An 18,260-nucleotide genomic window follows, 5' to 3' on the forward strand; every position below is an offset into this window, starting at 1 on the left:
AGAAATTAAATATCGTATATGAGGATTTTCTTATTTCACCTTACAGCTTCTCATTGTCTTGTTAAGTAGTTAAGTCTTCTAAGTGGTTTCCCTCTAATGACATCTTAGCGTGGCAATATTTTCTAGCAAAGTCATTGTATTTGACTTCTAGTAAATGTTGTTCTGGTAGGAAGAGCAGAAAAAATGCTCATGCTCTATAACAAGGCTTCCTCATATGACTTTTTTCATTCAGGATGCTCATAAATCTTTCCTTGATACTGAAAAGTAAAAATAATATCATCATATCTATGCAGATCCCATTCCTCACATTCCTTTCTTTAGAAAGATTGCAAATAGGGGAAAGCAGTCCCCACTTGGCACACAAAACCTCTTACCTCTTCATAAAATGTCTGTTTGCTCTCACCCACAGACTTGGTTGAGGGCATTACCATTATTTTTTCCCATAGGATGCATCATTTGAGAAGTCTAGCTACATGAGCTGGCTCTCTTCTCAACTTCCCTGTTCTCAGTCCTTTTTTAGCCAAACTTTTGGATTCTTCATTTCATCCAACTGCCTCTGCAGGTAATTCATGGCCCGTTACCCTTCTGAATTATCCACTGAAAAGAACATTTATAGAACATAAGTTCTATATGAAACCAAGTTCTCCTGTACTAAAAATTTTACAGTTCCTCTTGTTATAGGTGCGAGCCAAAATTGAAACTGATTTCTTGTCATGGAAAAATACAGTGTTGTTGGATACCAGACTTCATTGTAGAATTCATGCCTGATCTTCCCTTTCTACTTTCATAACTACTTCTCTTTCTGCATATCTAATCAATCCCCAGCATGCCCTGCATATTTTCTGTCAGTAATAGGAAATAGTTGTGCCAGTATGAGATATGAGAATTGCCTTGTTACTGATGTATTACCCAACAGAGAAGTGTTATTCTTCCCTGTAAAAAAAGAAAGAAGAGAACCACAGAAAGCAGAAAAGAATGATGGCAGTCTGGTCTTATATTAAGGATGGGGTACATTTATAAGCCAAAGCAGCCGCTATTATTTTAGTGATGACTTCTGTCTTTCAAAGTAAGTGGACTTGGCACTTTGAGGGCATTACCTGAAGACAGGAATGTACCAGGACTTTCTTTCCCAGCCATTCCTTTATCCCTTTTTATGACATTGAGTAAAAAGGCATCATTTTTATATTAGTTGTAGGCTAGGGAGCAGAACCTGGATCCAGAAGGACCACTGGCGTGATCCTTTAGAAACTTGTACACTCACCAGGTGGCCTTTTGCTGATTGCTATGCATAATGGCCAGTTGCCTTTCAATCTGGGTAGCTCAGGAAAAGTTTAAATGCTCTCATTTTATCTTTCAGGCTGGTGAATGAAAATGAGGTCAAGCAGTGGAGGGATCAGGCAGAGAAGTTCCGTAAAGGTGAGTGCACCCTCTGTGCTTGCATAGGCAGAAACTGATCCCAGTTCAATCACAGAGCAGTGAGCAGCAGAGCTGGACACAGCTTTTCCTTTTGCACACATTTTGTGTCATGGTGAACAGTTTATGTGTTTCACAGGATGTGGGATCATTCAGTCCTCACATGAAGTGATTTTGCAGTATAACTGAAACTTAGGCGTTGCTGTCTTGATCACTGAAGGTCATTGTCAAGACAGTCAGACTCTATTTTCTTTTTCTTGCTCTCATTATACATCCCTGTTTGAGCTGACAGAATTGTCAGCTTTATTTCAGCATAACCTACATCTCCTCAGAGACTGTTCATGAGCTTTATTTCATCAGTCCCACTTGAATGTTCCCCCTAGACCATGCTGAGCTGATGAGCAAGCTAGAGAAGAAGGAGAGAGAATGTGAAACAAAGACCCAGGAGAAGGATGAAATGATGAAGACACTGAACAAAATGAAGGACAAGCTGCAGAAGGAATCCTTGGAGCTGCGCCAGACCCGAGACCAGATGAATGATCTGGTGGCTCAGCTTAATGAGTTCTCGGTATGAGACTGGGAATCTTCCCCATGCTTGTTTAAAGGCTGCTAAGTAGTGAATGGTGAACTAAAGCACATTATGCATGAAGCACATCTGTGGTCATAATAGAGAATACTTAGAAGCTGCTCAGTTTTTAGCTGAGACCAAAATCTCTGAACTGGTGGTATGGAATGGTTAATGCATGGGCTACTTCATTCCTTCCCCTCAGCTGCCTTCCTTGCAGAAACTGCTGAGGCACAAGTGTTCTCCTCCAGCCTTAATTTTCATTGCTGAGTGGGGTGGCCCTGGTTGTTATTTCAGTGGAATAGAGAGGAACCTCCTGATACAAAAGTGTATAAGAAACAGGATTCCTATCATGCTGCAAGAGCATCTGAACTGCCTTGGAGTTCTGCAAAAATGACATTTGCAGATCTCCCTCCTGTTTAGTGGTCCTTCTATCCCAGCAGTGTGCCTGAGCCACCAGAAGTCACCAGAACACAGCCCTGAAAAGTGAGACACTGCAGAAAGCAGATTCATTTCCTCCTCCCCTCTCCCACTTTGCTTTAGTGAGGCCTAATGACAGGTATTCAGTGTTTCAAATCCTTAGCTTTTAAACCCAGGAGTTCAAAAGTTCACAAGAGTGAACTTTTATCATACATAAGGAGAAAATAATACATTTTGGCTTCTTTTACTAGGTTTCTGTTTTTCTGAGCCATCTATGCTTCCTTTTTTCAAATTCTTCTCCACAACTCCATGGGCTTGAAACTTTCTCTTAAATGAAAGCTGAGATTCCTCCCTTTATTGCACAGCTTTGAGTGCAGGAGGCTTTAAAGAAAACATCAAATATTTTGAGAGTCGTAATAAAATCACATCAGCTGGCAAGATGGAGTTATTGTGCCTTTTAAACTGTTTGCTTTCTTTTTCTCTGTGTTTTTTATTTTCCAGCAAGGGGGCAGCATTTCCTTCCCACCCCCACCACCCCCTCCTCCAGGTGGCCCATTAGCTTTGTCCTCTTCTCATATGTCTGAGAATTCGCCACCTCTGCCACCTCCTCTGCCTTTCTCCAGCTGTCCCCCTCCTCCAGCTCCACCACCTCCCCCAGGAGGACCTCCTCCTCCACCAGGAGCACCACCTTTCTTCAGCATGGGGGTGCCACCCCCTTCAACAGCCACCTTCAGCACCAGTGGCCCCAGTCTGAAGAAGAAATCTATCCCTCAGCCTTCACATCCACTGAAATCCTTCAACTGGGCTAAGCTGAGTGAGGTAAGGAACTGCATTACTCAATTGATTTACTTTGTGAGTACACCCCAGGGTTGATTAATGCCATGAAATGCAAAGAGGCACAGAAGCAAGTGGCTTTCTGTGGACTGTGGTCAGTAGGAGTCATTAATTGTATTGAGGGAGTCTCCCCAGCTCTCCAGCAGTGCAGCACATCCCCTGTGATGAACTAGGCGCTGGATAGATTGAACTGCATAGATCTGGGCATGCAAACGATCTGGTTAAGCAAAGCTGCAGTGGGGTTGAATACATAAGTGAGTGCTGGACATCTCCAGGACTGGTGTGCTGGAGCTGCCCTCACTTTTGCACCAGGGAAAAGGGTGACCAGGGCCAATGTGGGCAAAACATGGTGAGAACCATCTGGAAAACCAGCCACCTCTACTCTGGCAGGAGCCATCACCGAGGAGAGAAAGGTGTCCTGATTCTCCTCACTGTTTGTTCATGGCCATGAGGGAAGCTGCCTTTCTCCTTGAATGGTTAGAACTCTGTCTATTGGTGATAAAACTCCAGGTTGGCAAAAAAAAAAGGCCAAAAAAAAAACAAAAACAAAAACAAAGGACTTGGACTCTTCCTGTTCATTTTCTTCTATCATTCTCTTTCTCATTTACTTCTATCTTGTGTGTGTCTCCTTCCCCTTCTCTCTCCTTTCCTTTCTTCTTTTCCTTCCCCTTCTCTTTAGGTCTTAATTTTTTTAACTGATTTAGAAAGAAAAAAAGTGTCTGTGTTGAGTTTGGATTGCTGCCTAGAAACCCAGGTTCTCTTTTAGACTGAAACTCACCCAGGGCCCAACTCCGGCATTTGGAATGAATGTCCAGGGACCTCTGGAATGCCACAAGAATTCTCTCTCCCCCTCTCCCCTTTTCTTTAAAATAAAGTGAAGTGAAATATTTGCTGCACCGTCTGTGCTTGTCTGTCAAGGCCACGTGGGGGGTGTGGGAGAGAATGTAAGGACGAGGATTTATTTTCCTTTGCAGAACATGGAACCTAGTGCTCTGAAGAAAAGAAATAATAACTAATATATGTATATATATGAATTTATATGAAAAAGAGAGAGTCACAGGTGTTTCTGTTTAGTGTACAGTAACTGTAGGCTTATCCTGCCCTCTGGATAAGAGTGAAGGCAGCTGTGCTAATAAAATTGAAGACCTGGGTGGTGAGATGGGTAAAAGACACTATTTTAAGGAAGGCAAAATAGCTGGGTAAAGGTGCATGAGAGGGTGGGGCCTTCATTTTGGGGTGTGTGCCAGTGTTAGTGTTTTGAACCTGGTATGGTCTCGGCGAAATGGCAGAGGTTGTGGTGTCCGTACAGGTGGCTCATGTTGTTACTTGGGTTGCACTTTGTTATGGAATTACTTAATTTCACTGAATGCTGGAGAAGCTGGTATGTTCTCATCATCTTCCTCAGTTATCCTAGATTTCCTGTTTTGCTCTCTTTCTATTCACTTGGATATGAATGCTCTGAGCACAAAGTCATGAGTAGGTTGGATGGGCCTTGTCATGCCTTTTGTTCCCTTTGCTCCACTTCTGTGGTGTTCTCCTGAACTGGGCTGTCAGAGTAGCCAGACTGGAATGAGTGAGGACACAAAACAAACACACTGTCTGGGAGCAGCACATCTCAAGTCTTTGAGCCTGGGAAACAGAGGTTTGGAGTTGTGCACAAGTGGTTTGTGGTAGGGTTTAACTTCCAGTTCACAAGAATACAACTTTTCCCCATGGAAACATTTTGAGGAGCAATACATGAAACACAGCAAGGTGAGGGAACACAGTGTTGGAAAGAGCTGTACATAAAGTTAGGGCTGCAAGCAGGTCAAATATTTAGTTTTTAGTTATCTCTGCATCCTGTTTAGACCAACTTTCTCTAAGCAATTAGTATGGAGTCTCAGGAGATTTTTCAGGCAAGTATGAAGATGATGCCGGGACTGAGGCAGCCTACATGAGAGCTAACTCCTCTCTGTCCATGCAGCCTGCCTTGAGGGAGTGAGTGTGGACAGGGCCAACAGGAGCCAACAGGAGTGTGGACAGGGCCAGCTGAGAGGAATTTGTCTGCAGTATGCTTTCTCAGTAATGGAATCAAGGCTCTTCTCCAGGGCAATTAATATGACAGCTTTTTTTTTTTTTTTTTTTTTTTTTCCAATGCTGATTTTGTCTCTGGAAGGAAAGAATTGAGCTGTTGGGTGTTAGGAGAAATATCAAATATAGTCAAGCTCTTAGCAGTTGACAATAATAGATTGTCCACTGTTCCCTTGGGCACCATAAAAAAAGGTTTGACTGGAAAGGACCTGCGCTTCTAACAAGGACACTCTAAAAGCCCACTGATTTCCATTGAGAATTAAGAACTTTGTGCTAGCTTTGATGTGAGCTAATTATCAGTGGCAAAGACTTTTAGATGCCTGCATGGGCTGAGTTCTGATAAAGCCCTTCCACACTACAGCTCCATTCATACAGCATTAGCATTGTCTGTGAATTCCATTCATACAGCACTACAATAGTGCTGGTGCCAAGGAAAAATATATTGCAATATAAACATTGTAATATCCTGGTAAGATTCCTTTCTTTGTTTCTGGGCAGCAATGCTCTCTCACTCTGAGTTTTGCACAACACCAAAGGTCAATAAGGGACCAAAGATTTGTGGTTAATCCAAGCAATAGACTGGTTTCAAAAACATTCAAAGTATGGATTAATAGTTACCTATTTAATAAACATATTGATTTGAAGTTCTCAGAATAAATCAAGTCAACCTTCAACTGCTCTGTTTCTTGTCTCATGGCTGGAGAAGCAGCTTCCATCAAGTGTCCAGGTAATGACTCTCATCAGTGATGTCAGAGAGACTTTCTATAGCAAGCCCTAAATAGATCTGACTGAAGCAGTTTCACAAGAAAGGTATTTGTTCTACATACCATATAGTAGTTTTTTAAAAAAACCCAAACACACGCATGTGCACACATATAAAAACAAATCAAAACTACCAACCCCCCCCAAAACAGCCAGTCACATAAGCAGAAAATGTTCATTTTGACACTAATTTTTTAAAAAAAATGTTTCTATAATGTTATCAATGATTCTGGCTTCTGGAATTTTTTTCCTAAAAGCAAACTGAGGTTTACAGCATAAAATGATGAAGGACTTCTGCTAATGGAGAGAGTTTTCCAAAATCTCATTGTGAAGCTACTCATAATAGCTGTGGTGGTGCCTAGGCCTACAATGAGATGAAACAGCTGTCTTCATTAAAAAACAGGCAAAAAATACAGCTTTTGCTTGAAGTAGATTTTTCTCACACTGAAGAAAGGATCTAATATCAAGAGAAAAGTTTGGAAAATGTACTTTGTTCATATCACTTTTTAGATTCATAGTGGAATTCTGAATTAAAAATTTAAGTTGCTTCCACTTTTCTGGTTAATATTCTACAAATATTTAACCTACTAATAAGCAGGATTGCCTACTCCAGTATTCACAGAACACTCATCGTTACCATGGTGTCTTTAAACCTGCAGGTAAGCAAAAGTACTGTAGGTTTTCACTCATGCTGTGAGGTTACTGGACAGCTTGATATGATTTTTAGTGACATGAAACACTGTCATTTTCTAATGTTATTAGGTCTGTCAGCAAACTGGGATTCACTATAAAGGTGGAATGATACAACCACTACAGTGAGTGAATTGTTAAATGCAACATACCAAAAACTCAGCTTGATGGAGCAGATGCCTTGTCAGTACTTGCTCTCATAATAAGATTTTTTCTGATCTGTGTCACCATTTCCTGGTGAAGTACTGGGAAGTACAGTTCACAGGGTTTGCTTCTCCAAGTGGGCCCAGACTTTCCAAAGCACAGGAACCACAGATTGTGGCAGACTTGTAGAATGAATAAATGAATGAATGAACAAATAAATGAAAATTGAGAGACAAAACATTACAAACAAAATGATTGCTCTTCTTTTTTTTTAGTTTCCATTTTTTTCTTTCTTTCTAAGGACAGAGGGAAAAAAAAGAAATGAAAAGAAGGAATTAAAAAGCTGGTTTTAAATTGTTATTTAGAAACCATAAATATTTTTATGGAGCTGGGGGAATCATTTATCATAGCAACCACATTATGCAAGTCTGCTTGTCTTAAAATACTCTATCTTCTCTGGCTGATGACAAGGAACTCTCAGCCAGTTAATCCAAAACTGTGTAAACTGTATCAAGAGTTCAGTTTAGGAAGTTATCTGGCAGCAACATGAAAATTTTCAAGGACAGAGCTTATAGTAGAACTACAAGGAACAGGCCCATTGCAAGTGTTACGTGTAACAAAGGTTGTTTATACCTCTGCCTGCCTTGATTTTTCTTTGACTGCATTAATCCTGAAATTGGATTGCTTTGGTCAAAGTTCTGTTTGTGCACGCCATTGCAATGGGTGCTACTTTGGAATTTGTCTTTCTGCTACAAGTAGCCTACAAATCATCCTGTACAGGAACATATTCAACCTGGCTCTTAAAATTAATCTGAATTGAAGTTGGAATAATTTTCACTGTGTTGTTTTCCTGGGGAAGTAGGGAGAGACCTACTCTCTGCAGTCCTTTTCTGAGTCCCAGAATTTCCTGTGTTGGCACCTTTGCAGTTCATTCAGACCAGACTGTTCTGTAGGACATTTTTGCTGTTCTTGCCATCAGTGAGGAAACCTCACCCCCATGAGATATTGGGGCTGGACAGGTAGATGGGCAAGACTCACATGTAGCTGTCTTGAGTTCCATCCAGCCCCTGCCAAACACAGCATACAGCTTTTTTGGCATCCTCAGGACTCTATCCCAGTGATGTTCTAAGGACTTCTGTCAAGAAATATTCTACCATTTCAGTGTTTGATTGGACAGTCTGAAACAGTGAGGCACTCGGAGAACTGCTCTGCTGTTCAAATACATCCCTCAGGATTTATAATTCATGGTTTACAAAGCCAGCCTGGAAATTGAATGAAAATGATCACTCTGCCTGGATGCTTCTGGCTAAAATTGGCAGTGGAGTTCAGGGTAGGATAAAAAGAAAATTAATTTTGTCTCCTCTTGCTTTGGCTGAGATGAGCCTACCAGACTTGTTTGCCATGTTACAGTCACATGTTCTTCCTCCTATGGAAAGAAGAACCTCACTGATTGCAAGGGATGATACAATCATACTGGTGAGCCTGCTCAGGGATGGGTGCTGCTCCCATCTAGGATATGCTTTCACTGTGAATAGCACTGCAGACACCCCTCCTTACCCTCAGGCACTCACTGGAGAGGCTGCCTCTGGAGAAAGGGTGTTGGTTTTCCTCCACAGTGTCTGCCCTGCCAGGAATTTCCTCCAGAACACTTCACACTTTTATTTCCCCCTCATTTTATCCTGGTCAGGTTTTTTTTCCTTGCTCCTTGAGCCTGGTGGCTTAGCACATTTCCCTCATTCTTTTTGATGACTCTAAATGGGAAGTAGAGCCTGTTCCTAATTAGTTCTGATAATGAAGTGTTAATGCACTTTGCTGTGTATGTACAAGTCAGATATTTCAGAGCTGGAGCATGTGTGAGGGTTTCATTGCTACTGCTTGTGGTTCCTGGCTTTCTCTGCATCAGTGTTTTGCTAGCTCTTCATCTCCTGGGATTTGCTTGGCTCACGTTTTACAATTCTTTTTGTCCATTTCTTTTTTCTTCTAATCTTCATTTTCATTATTTTTGCAATTAATAACGTACAGTAAATATACACTTCATAAACTAAATTAACTGAATGACAGTGGTGTCAGTGGTGTGAAGAGCACCCAAAGCTTGTCCCACACAACATGCACCTTAAGAGTCATAAGAAGGAGAGGTAGTTTGATCTTTGTGTCCTCTGCCAGAAAGAATATCTGTCCTGAGAATCTCAACAGGAGACCCAAGACCTTCACTTCTTTTAGGATGACTGCTGATCAGGTGATTCATGTACTACAGGAGCCTGTTTGTTCTGGGTTTGGTGGGCACCAAGTAGAAGTCAGTGCCTGTCTCCCTCCATGCTAATTATCTGTCAAACAGCTAGGATTCCTGGCATTCAGGATAATGTATCATCACAAGGGTTGTGAACATTTCCAGTTACCATGAATGATGCTGTTTCAGGGATCTGAGTATAGTTTGTGTCTATCTGGCTTGACAAAGACCTCATGTAGACAAGGGAGTTCATGTAATAGGAAACAATTAGACTTCAAAGTCTCAAAAGCTTAAAAGTAAAATAAAATAATAATTTAAACTACTTTCACAGGCAGACATAATGAAAACCACACACTCTTTAGGCTTTACAAAAGAACCTGGAAAAATTTGCAAAAGGGAAGATGTGTCTGGGGTTTGTAATGCATCAGTGCTTTTCCTTTGCTTTTTCCTCCTGATGGTAACACTTCTTTCAGCATGACCACAATCGTTGTGTTAGACAGATGGCCACTCTTGAAAGGAAGTATGCTGTGGGATCATGGATAATGCTTGAGATGTGGTCTGCTGGTCTTGGAATGTACCTTTTCATTAGAGGTTGGCTGTGATGAAAAATACAAAATAGAATGTTTAAAAAAAAAAACAAAAAAAACCCCACCCTTACACCCCTCAAACCAACAAACCAAACAAATAAAATAAAATAAAAAACCACTATTTTTTTCTCCTTTGACTCTTGAAACAAAGTGTGTCCTCTAAATTGACAGCAGTAGTACATAGTAATGTGGCCAGTGAGTAGTAGAGATTGATCTACCAAATGGGATTGGATGTTCTTAGCTAAATTCTTTTGATATATTGTTAAAATATGTCCTTTCCTTTTAGGAGAGGATCCATGGCACGATCTGGAATGAGATTGATGATTTAAAGGCATTCAAGGTGCTGGATCTAGAAGATTTTGAAAAGATGTTCTCTGCGTATCAGAGACACCAGGTAGGAGTGAACTCTTCCATACCTTTTCTGTCTTGAACTTCTGGAGGAGAAATGAATACATGACAGTGGTCTGAGCCCTTGCCCACCTGCGGTCAGGCTGCATCACTTGATGATCTGCCACTGTTCAAAAAATCTGAAGACCAAAAGAAGTTTAGATGGACACACAGGGCAGGGCCTAAACTTCTGATATGGACGTACTCCATAGTCGTGGGCAGCTCTCAGAGACAGCACCTACCAGCAGGTAGGTAATGCTCTAGTTAATGTCAGTGGCCACTGACTGCCAAAATCTCCGGAGCTTTACATTTATATTTGCATATTAAACTTTCTGTTTGTCCCATTCATCCAGAGAAAAAATGGTCTAGTTCCCTAAGTACTGAGCAAGGTGACTGTATTAGCAGTCTTTTACTGTGTCTATTTTTTCTTAAACACCCAACTGCCTGAACTGGCTAGGTGACAGAAACTGTCTGAATTACAGATTACAGAACAAACAGCATACTTTAAAAGTGGCCATTTATTAGAATGTCTTTTTCCCCTCCTCTTTTTCTTGGAAAGCAACTCACTTTCAATGTCTATCTCCACTGAATGAGATTTAGCAGCAGATGGATTGTACTTTCACTCCTTGAACTCCCCCAGCTTTCCTTTGCTTTTGGAATATTTTCAGTGGTTTTCATCATTACTCTGAAGTTTTAGGAAAAGACACAGACTCAACTGCCATAAACAACATTTATGATTATTCCTTACAGTGATGATAACTACTTCATTAACTAACTTGATACTTTAAAATTAACAATCCAACCCCTTGTCTTCGGATTCTTTATCTGCTCCCTTCTCTCTTTTATTTTTCTGTCTAATCCAATAAACATGATGAACAACTGATCTTATTTACTAGCTCACAGCCACATGGATAAGCTGTGAAGAATGTGATGTTAACTGTTGCGTGATGAGATTTCATTTCTCAGTCTGCTTCTGCAAATAGCTGATGCTGTTTTCAGTGGGTCCTTCTCTCTTTCTGTAAATCACATTCCTTGAAATAAGATCTTAGTTCACAGAGGGGAAGAAAGGCACATGAAACTTCAGTGCTTTTAAGAGATTGGATTTAGACCCTGTCCCAAGAGCTTCTTTTCCAATGCTTCAGGTGAAAACATTGCAGCTTCCTCACTAGAAATGACCTTGCAAAGACTTGCTTCCTTTTGTTCCCAAAATCCAAAGCCAAAGCTGTCCTGTCTCAGATAGAATCGTAATATTTAGGGCTATGTTACCAATCACTGGAAAGCAGCCTGAGCTATTCAGCCATAAACTAACCTGACCCTTACCCCTGCCTCCGTGGGTCTCTGAGCAGCACTCTTCCGTCCTCATTAAACACATTTTATGACAGTGGCTCCAGACACCAGAGTAACACTTATGTAAGCTACTTGTATTTTTATGCAGTTAGACATCTTGCTACCTTTAAAGCTTTGGTTGAGGTTTTGACGTTATTTTGGGCTTTTTCCCCTTAAATATTTTGTTGTTGTTACTTTACTTGTTGTTGTTACTTTAAATGATGCTTTCTTTTTTAATACATATTTGTTCCAGTGTGAACTGGATTCCAATCAACAAGTCCTCTAGTCCTCATCAATATTCTCTTTCTTATTAAAAAAAAAAAAGGCTGGGCAACCAAAATTGCCTTTGAATTGAAAATTTATGAGATTTTTTTCAGTTCATACTTAGTCTTTTTTGTTTTTCTTTTACTTTTGGGAATATTCCACTCTGACCGAGTATGTGTTTACTCTGGGTTTGTGACTTTTAAACTTTATCCAAATGTCTGTAAAGAAAAATGTCAATGCAAAGCCCTGCTCTTTGGCATCTGAAATGTTGAATGAGTAGAGATTTCTTTCTTTGCTGTTATTAACATGATATTCATGTTTTTTCCAGTTTCATTTGCATTAAACAATTTTTCTATTTTCCTAATTCTGTTAATGAGGGAGGGTCTCCTCTCCTCTCTCAAGCCCAGTGTATCCTTTTTGGTGGCTATGAGGAAAAGTAAATTGTCCAGTGTAGAGAATGCTGGATCAAGTATTCTTACACTTGTCTTTTGACCTTGCTCTAATCTTACTGTATAATACTGACCTTTTGATTCAGTATAGCTGGTGTTTTCCTGGAGTACTGAGTATGTCATGAAATAGTTGGAGTCTGTGTTCCAGAAGTGCTGTAAGGTCTCTTTGGCAGTTACTGAGTGTTTTCAAAGTACTTGGCTGCAAGCTGTTAAAGGGTATAACATGCCCTTGAAACAAGTTGTTGCTTGTTATACTTGCTAATACCCACAAACTGTCTGTGCATCAGGAAAGGAGAACTGACCCTCCAGTTATAACCTTGGCAGTTCTTTCAGTAAGGCTCTGGACTGGATTTGTAAAGGTATTTAAACATTATCCTAGTTAATATTTAAAGATCTAAAAGATTTATGCCTTGGAGACCAAATTTATTATTTTCATAAAAGACCTAGGAATCTTAGTTCTGTGACATCTGCTGATTTAAAATACACAAAGAAATGCTGAAATACCTTTGAACCATCTGGGCCAGTATTACTTGCTAAGCATTATATGCTCTTAGAAAACAGTGTGTGTCTAAATTCAGCTGCCTTGTGAAACTTGGTATCTTTCTCTGTGCTAATTTTTGGCATGTTTCCTTCTTTGTTATTTGCGACTGCTGCCTGCATAGGACCTGCTAACTAACCCCTCCTCCTGTAAGCAGGTGAGTGTCATTGCTTCCTGATCCTCTTGCCATGTGTGTGAAGGTGAAGTCCTGGACCATGCCATTATGGGGTCACAGCTCATGCTAGTCTTTCATACGCCCTTGCACTCTGCTTTCTTGATGGGGAAGGTGGTACAAATGATTCCTTTAGCTGTACTATCTCTGTGGTAGGAGGATTTCATATGCTTATATCTCACTGCTGGTGTCTGTAGTCCGTTTTTTATGATCCTGAGGAAAAAAGACCAGGGACAAAGAAGAATGTCAGTGTGAACTCTTCCTTAACCAAAGTAAAACTCTCTTGAGAGGAGAGCAAAAGGGGCTCTCAGAGAGCCTTCTCTCCCACTGCTCCCATCTGTGTTCTGTCTGCTTTGGACAGTACTGGAGTCTTCAGATGCACTTACTAGCCACAGACTTTCTGATAAAGGAAATATTTCTTTGCATAGAGCTGGACACTTTGGCAGAATGATTTGTGCCATCTGAGGAGCAGAAGAGTTCAAATGTACAGCTGAAACACTCAGAAAGTTCAGCAAAAGATTAAAATTGTGTTTAGATAGAGATATTGGATATGCATGTGTCTTTAAACTGGCTAAACTCTCAAGCAAAATTCTTGGCAACAGCTTTGGTAAGAGCAATGCTATCGGGAAGGGATTGTTCAGATATGGTCATAAGTGTCTCTGGTGGTTTCAGAAGAAAGTAGTTCTCACCATGAGTGCTCAGGAAACTCTATTTGGGAAGTCCAGTTACAACTTTTGCCACGTGGAGGAGGCTAACATGGCAGCATAGCAAAACAAGTTAATATGGTAGATGTAGTTCTCTGAAGTATTGATAATTGCCAGAAACTAGGGTGCTTCCATGGTACAAGTCTTCAGCTAATCAAAATCAAATTTTGTTTGAAGCAAGGTACCAATATGATGAACACATTCCACAAGTATAGTAATTTCAGCACTTAGATTTTAGCTGAGTTTTGAATTTGCAGCTAAAATATCAAATCTGAAATATTCTTTGAAGCACATAACATAGTGCTACCCCAGATGAGAAGTCAGTAAAGGATGATGGCATAAAACTAAGTCATCTTGTCTATCAGGTTGACACTAGCTCCAACTCTTCTTTCATTCAGGGCTTGGGCTCTCTCACAATAGCTAGTCACCACTGCCCCCTTGCTCCTCTTTTTCTGTGTCTGAGAAAATACAGATAGTCCATATGCAATCTGTTTTTCTTCAGCTAAGCTTGGAATCTGGCTTTGGTAAAACCTGAGGCTTCATCTGCTTTTGCTTACACATGACTCCAAGTAGCTATAAATACCTCTCTCTTCAATATGAGTTGAAGAGGATGTATTTTTAGATGAGTCTAGCCCTTATGACCAAGGAGTGGACCATGTCTGAATAGTTCAAGTTATAAATCTGTGTTGAACCCTGTGGGCTGGGGAAATGGAAATGGCATGGAGACTATTATATCAATTCCTGGTGGATGGCTTTAAGGAAAGCTGGCTAAACCCCCACCACATACATAGCCAAAGACTGAAACTTTTTCCTTTGGGATGGGTGGTGGTTGCCACTATCCAGGTGTCCTTGTCTGCAAATATTAACTTGTGAGGAACAGTGACGCTTTTAAACCAAGAGCTCATACCATCAAGTAGCTTTATTCCTCTCAACAGCTGCCCATCTCCATATCCCCCTGTCTCCCTACCCACAAACTGAGAAAACTTAGGAAATCTCTACATGCCAGGTTATGCCAGGGGGCACTCCTCTTGTTGGTATTGTTAGCTATTCTGTCAGAAATAACATACTTACCCAATGCCAATTTTGCCTTTTCTGGAAACACTATTTGACATATTGAGTAACATTGCAATTTTCTTTCTGCCAAGCTAGATTCTTTGGGCACATCTAGAAGAATTTACTGAGTGCATGTCTTCAGCTGGTGCACTGCACCTGCTTAAAAATGACACTTTCTATTGGTGGTGGCTCACTGCAGTACTTTTGGATGTGGCTGCATGAGCCCTTTGTTTATACAGGAGCAACAGAGATTTGTGGTAGCTCACTGTAACAATAACCAAAATAACAACTAGCAGTATGAACCTATGATTTACACTGAACTCTCAAATGCTTGGGTGTCAAAATCTCTTTAGAGATTAGGCATGCTGATGTAAGTAAGCCTTGAGTTGCAGAACCTCGAGTCCTGAGAGTGAATTCTATGAAGAACCCATTCTGTGTGTTTGCCATGATCTGGCATGTTTCCCTGAGTATCTGCTATTGACCACTCCCAGGGACAGGGTGCTGAAGCAGCATCTGACTCAGCATGCTTGCTGTTTTATGCTAAAAAAGAAGTCATGTTGCTTATTTGATGGCTGCATTCAAAGCTACATTATACTGGTAAATCTCAAAATCTCAAGGTCTGACAGTATGGATATAATGAAAAGGCATTTTTAAAATGGCTCCTGCAGCAGTTAGCTGTGAAAATAAAAACTGGATGGTCAGACTGAGTTTGCAAGTATTTTTTCTCTGGGTGCTATGACAAATATTCTGGACTGGATTTTCAAGGTTTTTTTCCGGTTATGAAAAGTATGGGTAATGGGGATATACAGACAATTTTGGAAAAGGGTGATTTCTGTGTGATTAAATATATTAATTAGTTTTTAAAAGAGAAGATAGTTTAAATGTAGATTTTTACAATTTAGTAAGATAAATGCCATCATGCTCTACTATTTGCATCTCTCATATAATATGGATTGATCAAGTCCAATGGCAGCCATAAGACATAGCAGAAGGTGTTTTATTGCTTGTGCTGCAGCCTTTGAAGAATGCTCTGTAACCCTGGAGGAGGCATCTGCTGAAGGATATGCTGTGACACCAGTAGGCTTCATCATAACATTATGATGCCTGATTTTCCTATCATTCCCATTTTTCACATTGACATAGTGTAATTGTTGGCAGTGTGAGTCCAGTAGAATCAGGTCCAGTATTTGGGATCAAATATGAGCTTATAGGTGTTAATGAAATATTTCTGTTTGTCTAGTAACACAGGATCTTCCCCATGCTTTCTGCCTTTGCCTCCTTTTCTTATTGCATGGGTGGATTTTTCTAGGTTGGGATGTGTTTGTTCATCACACTGAACTAAGTCTATCAGTCTTGAGTGAGAAACATAATACTGATTGTTTTCCCTCCCTTTTGAAATACATGCAGAAAGAGATGGGCTCAACAGAAGACCTTTACCTCTCCACACGAAAGGTGAAAGAGCTCTCTGTGATTGATGGCCGGAGGGCCCAGAATTGTGTCATTCTCCTTTCCAAGTAAGTGTGCTAAGCCTTAGCTGCCAGGTGGGCCATGATCAATGCAGAGGCAAGAGGGGATAAAATTAAACAAATTGACGTTTTTCTTTTCCCAGCTAGACCTGCTGTTTAACACCTGCAGAGCCTCAGATAAACCTCTTATGGTGTCATGAAAGCACGTTTCTCATACGTGTTACCTTACTTAATAAAAATATCCATACACACATTTTGTGTGTCGAACAGGTGGGCATCAGCTTCTATCTGAAGATACATCACCAGAAAGTGATCGCTACTCATTGGTAGATGAAAGCAGCTCTTTGGCAGTGTTTGCACTTCACTCTAAGTAAAGTGTCCCTCATGTTCTGTGTCTGTCATTTGTCTCTGTTCTATGTGTTTCTTTCTGAATATTGCTCTGACCATCTCCCCGGAATACAGCAGAGCTGAGTGTGGTGCTCATTTTTGACTGGTGGTGAGAACAGTGGTAAACACAGGCATTCATATTCAAGATTCTGAGATGAGCTCAGTTGGTTAGAGCATGGTGCTAATAACATCAAGGTTGTGGTTTAAATCCCTGTATGGGCCATTTAGTAAAGTGTTTGGCTCAGTGATCCTTGTGGGTCCCTTCCTAATCAACATTCTCTGAAAGAATTAAATCTTCTATTTGTAAATTAGGTTTTCAAAGCCAAGAGTAGCCCTTGTGTATTCCTGCAATGACTAATGCATCCAAATGCAGTGACATCAGGGCCCTCTATATTTTTTCATGTCTTTCTACTAACATGAGTGCTGGGTTTGAGGTGTGTCACTATCAGATTTGTGCAGACACTGATCAAACTGCGAAAGTTGCCTTTCCTTCCAGAAGAGGGACAGCAAGGCTGGAGACAAAACCTGGCAAAACTCTGGCAGTACTGAGCAGCAAAACTGCTTCACTAGGCAGTAGAAAATACAGGTTCATATGGATGTGATGCTTGTCTGCTCGAGCAAGCAAACAGTTAAAACAAGGTTACAGCCAGACCATCAGGACTGGAGCGAGTTCTTTCCCTTTCTTAGTGAAGCCCATGGAGGCTCTCACTGTGTCAGTTCTGTGGCATTAGCCTGCATGTCAGCAGGACCCACACCATCCAAACCTTTGGTGAGGAAAGGTTTACATTTCTCTCTCTGCAGCAGTTGCCAACACATGTCTTTGCTGGTCTTGGCAGCTGGCTGAGGCTGGGGCAGAGGGATGGGGAGGCACAAGAGCAACAGGATTTTCATGCTGTTTGATGGACCTACTGAATTGTGCCTGGGGTTCAGATTAACTCTGTAAGCAGGTGGGACATTTCCTGGAAGTGGTAACATCATGTGTTCAGCTGGCTGGGCTAAAGAGGATCCAGGAAGGTAGTCCATGACTTGGTATGGCACTAGATATTTATTTGTAAAAGTCTTCTGTCTCCAAAACAAAAGCAATGTGGACAGCAGCAGTGCATGTTTTTCAACATTCACCTCCTCTGCTATGCAAGTCTGTGCAATCTTACCTGAGAATAATCCTCTCTATGCAGAAAGAGAGAAGCAACAGTTTCTGTGTTTTGCTGCCTCCACCAGTGAGGTCATTGAAGCATAAACCTTGCACTTCAAGATACATGGCATGTGTTCACTCCTGGTGTGCCATGAAAAGTGCACTTTAAGCTGCTAGTCTGGACTCCAAACCAGAGATGAAAAGCTGTTTTGTGACTGTCAGCTTCTTCACTTGGAAATATCCCGCTCTTATTATTAGCAGAACTAACATGGAGAATAGAGATTTGGAGCCTGCAAGTTTGCACTGTGCTCTGTTAACTTTGCTGCTGTGGTATTGGAAGCACCACCTGCCAAGGGCTATCCCATTGGCTTAGATAATTTAATACACCCAGAATATCAGAAATATCATACAGGTTTGGTATAAATATTAGCCCAGCATTGGTATTCCTCCCCAAACTTCCCATTTAAATGCAACCAGAAAAGCAAAAATCTTTGGGATCTAAAATAGCACCTTTACATTCCTGCCTCTTTTTTTTGAAGTTTGTCATTATATGGTTCTGATATTAAAGACAAGAATTGGGAGGAATGGCTGCAGACAATAGCTGAAAGGGCTTTATAACCCCTTTGCAAGTCTTTTCATTACCCCACATCATCCTTCTTGAAGGTTAGAT

General features: G+C 40.8%; 1 protein-coding gene across 1 annotated transcript in view; it reads left to right on the plus strand.

Moving 5' to 3' along the window:
• Positions 1-18,260, plus strand: part of DAAM2 (dishevelled associated activator of morphogenesis 2) — a 114,071-nt gene that overhangs the window by 68,878 nt on the left and 26,933 nt on the right. The window contains 6 exon segments of the mRNA XM_062489228.1: positions 1,358-1,416; positions 1,797-1,981; positions 2,900-3,217; positions 9,999-10,106; positions 12,801-12,833; positions 16,013-16,119. Of these exon segments, the coding sequence (XP_062345212.1) occupies positions 1,358-1,416; positions 1,797-1,981; positions 2,900-3,217; positions 9,999-10,106; positions 12,801-12,833; positions 16,013-16,119 (810 nt within the window).

Source organism: Cinclus cinclus, chromosome 3 (genome assembly GCF_963662255.1).
Source record: "Cinclus cinclus chromosome 3, bCinCin1.1, whole genome shotgun sequence".
Taxonomy (NCBI): domain Eukaryota; kingdom Metazoa; phylum Chordata; class Aves; order Passeriformes; family Cinclidae; genus Cinclus; species Cinclus cinclus.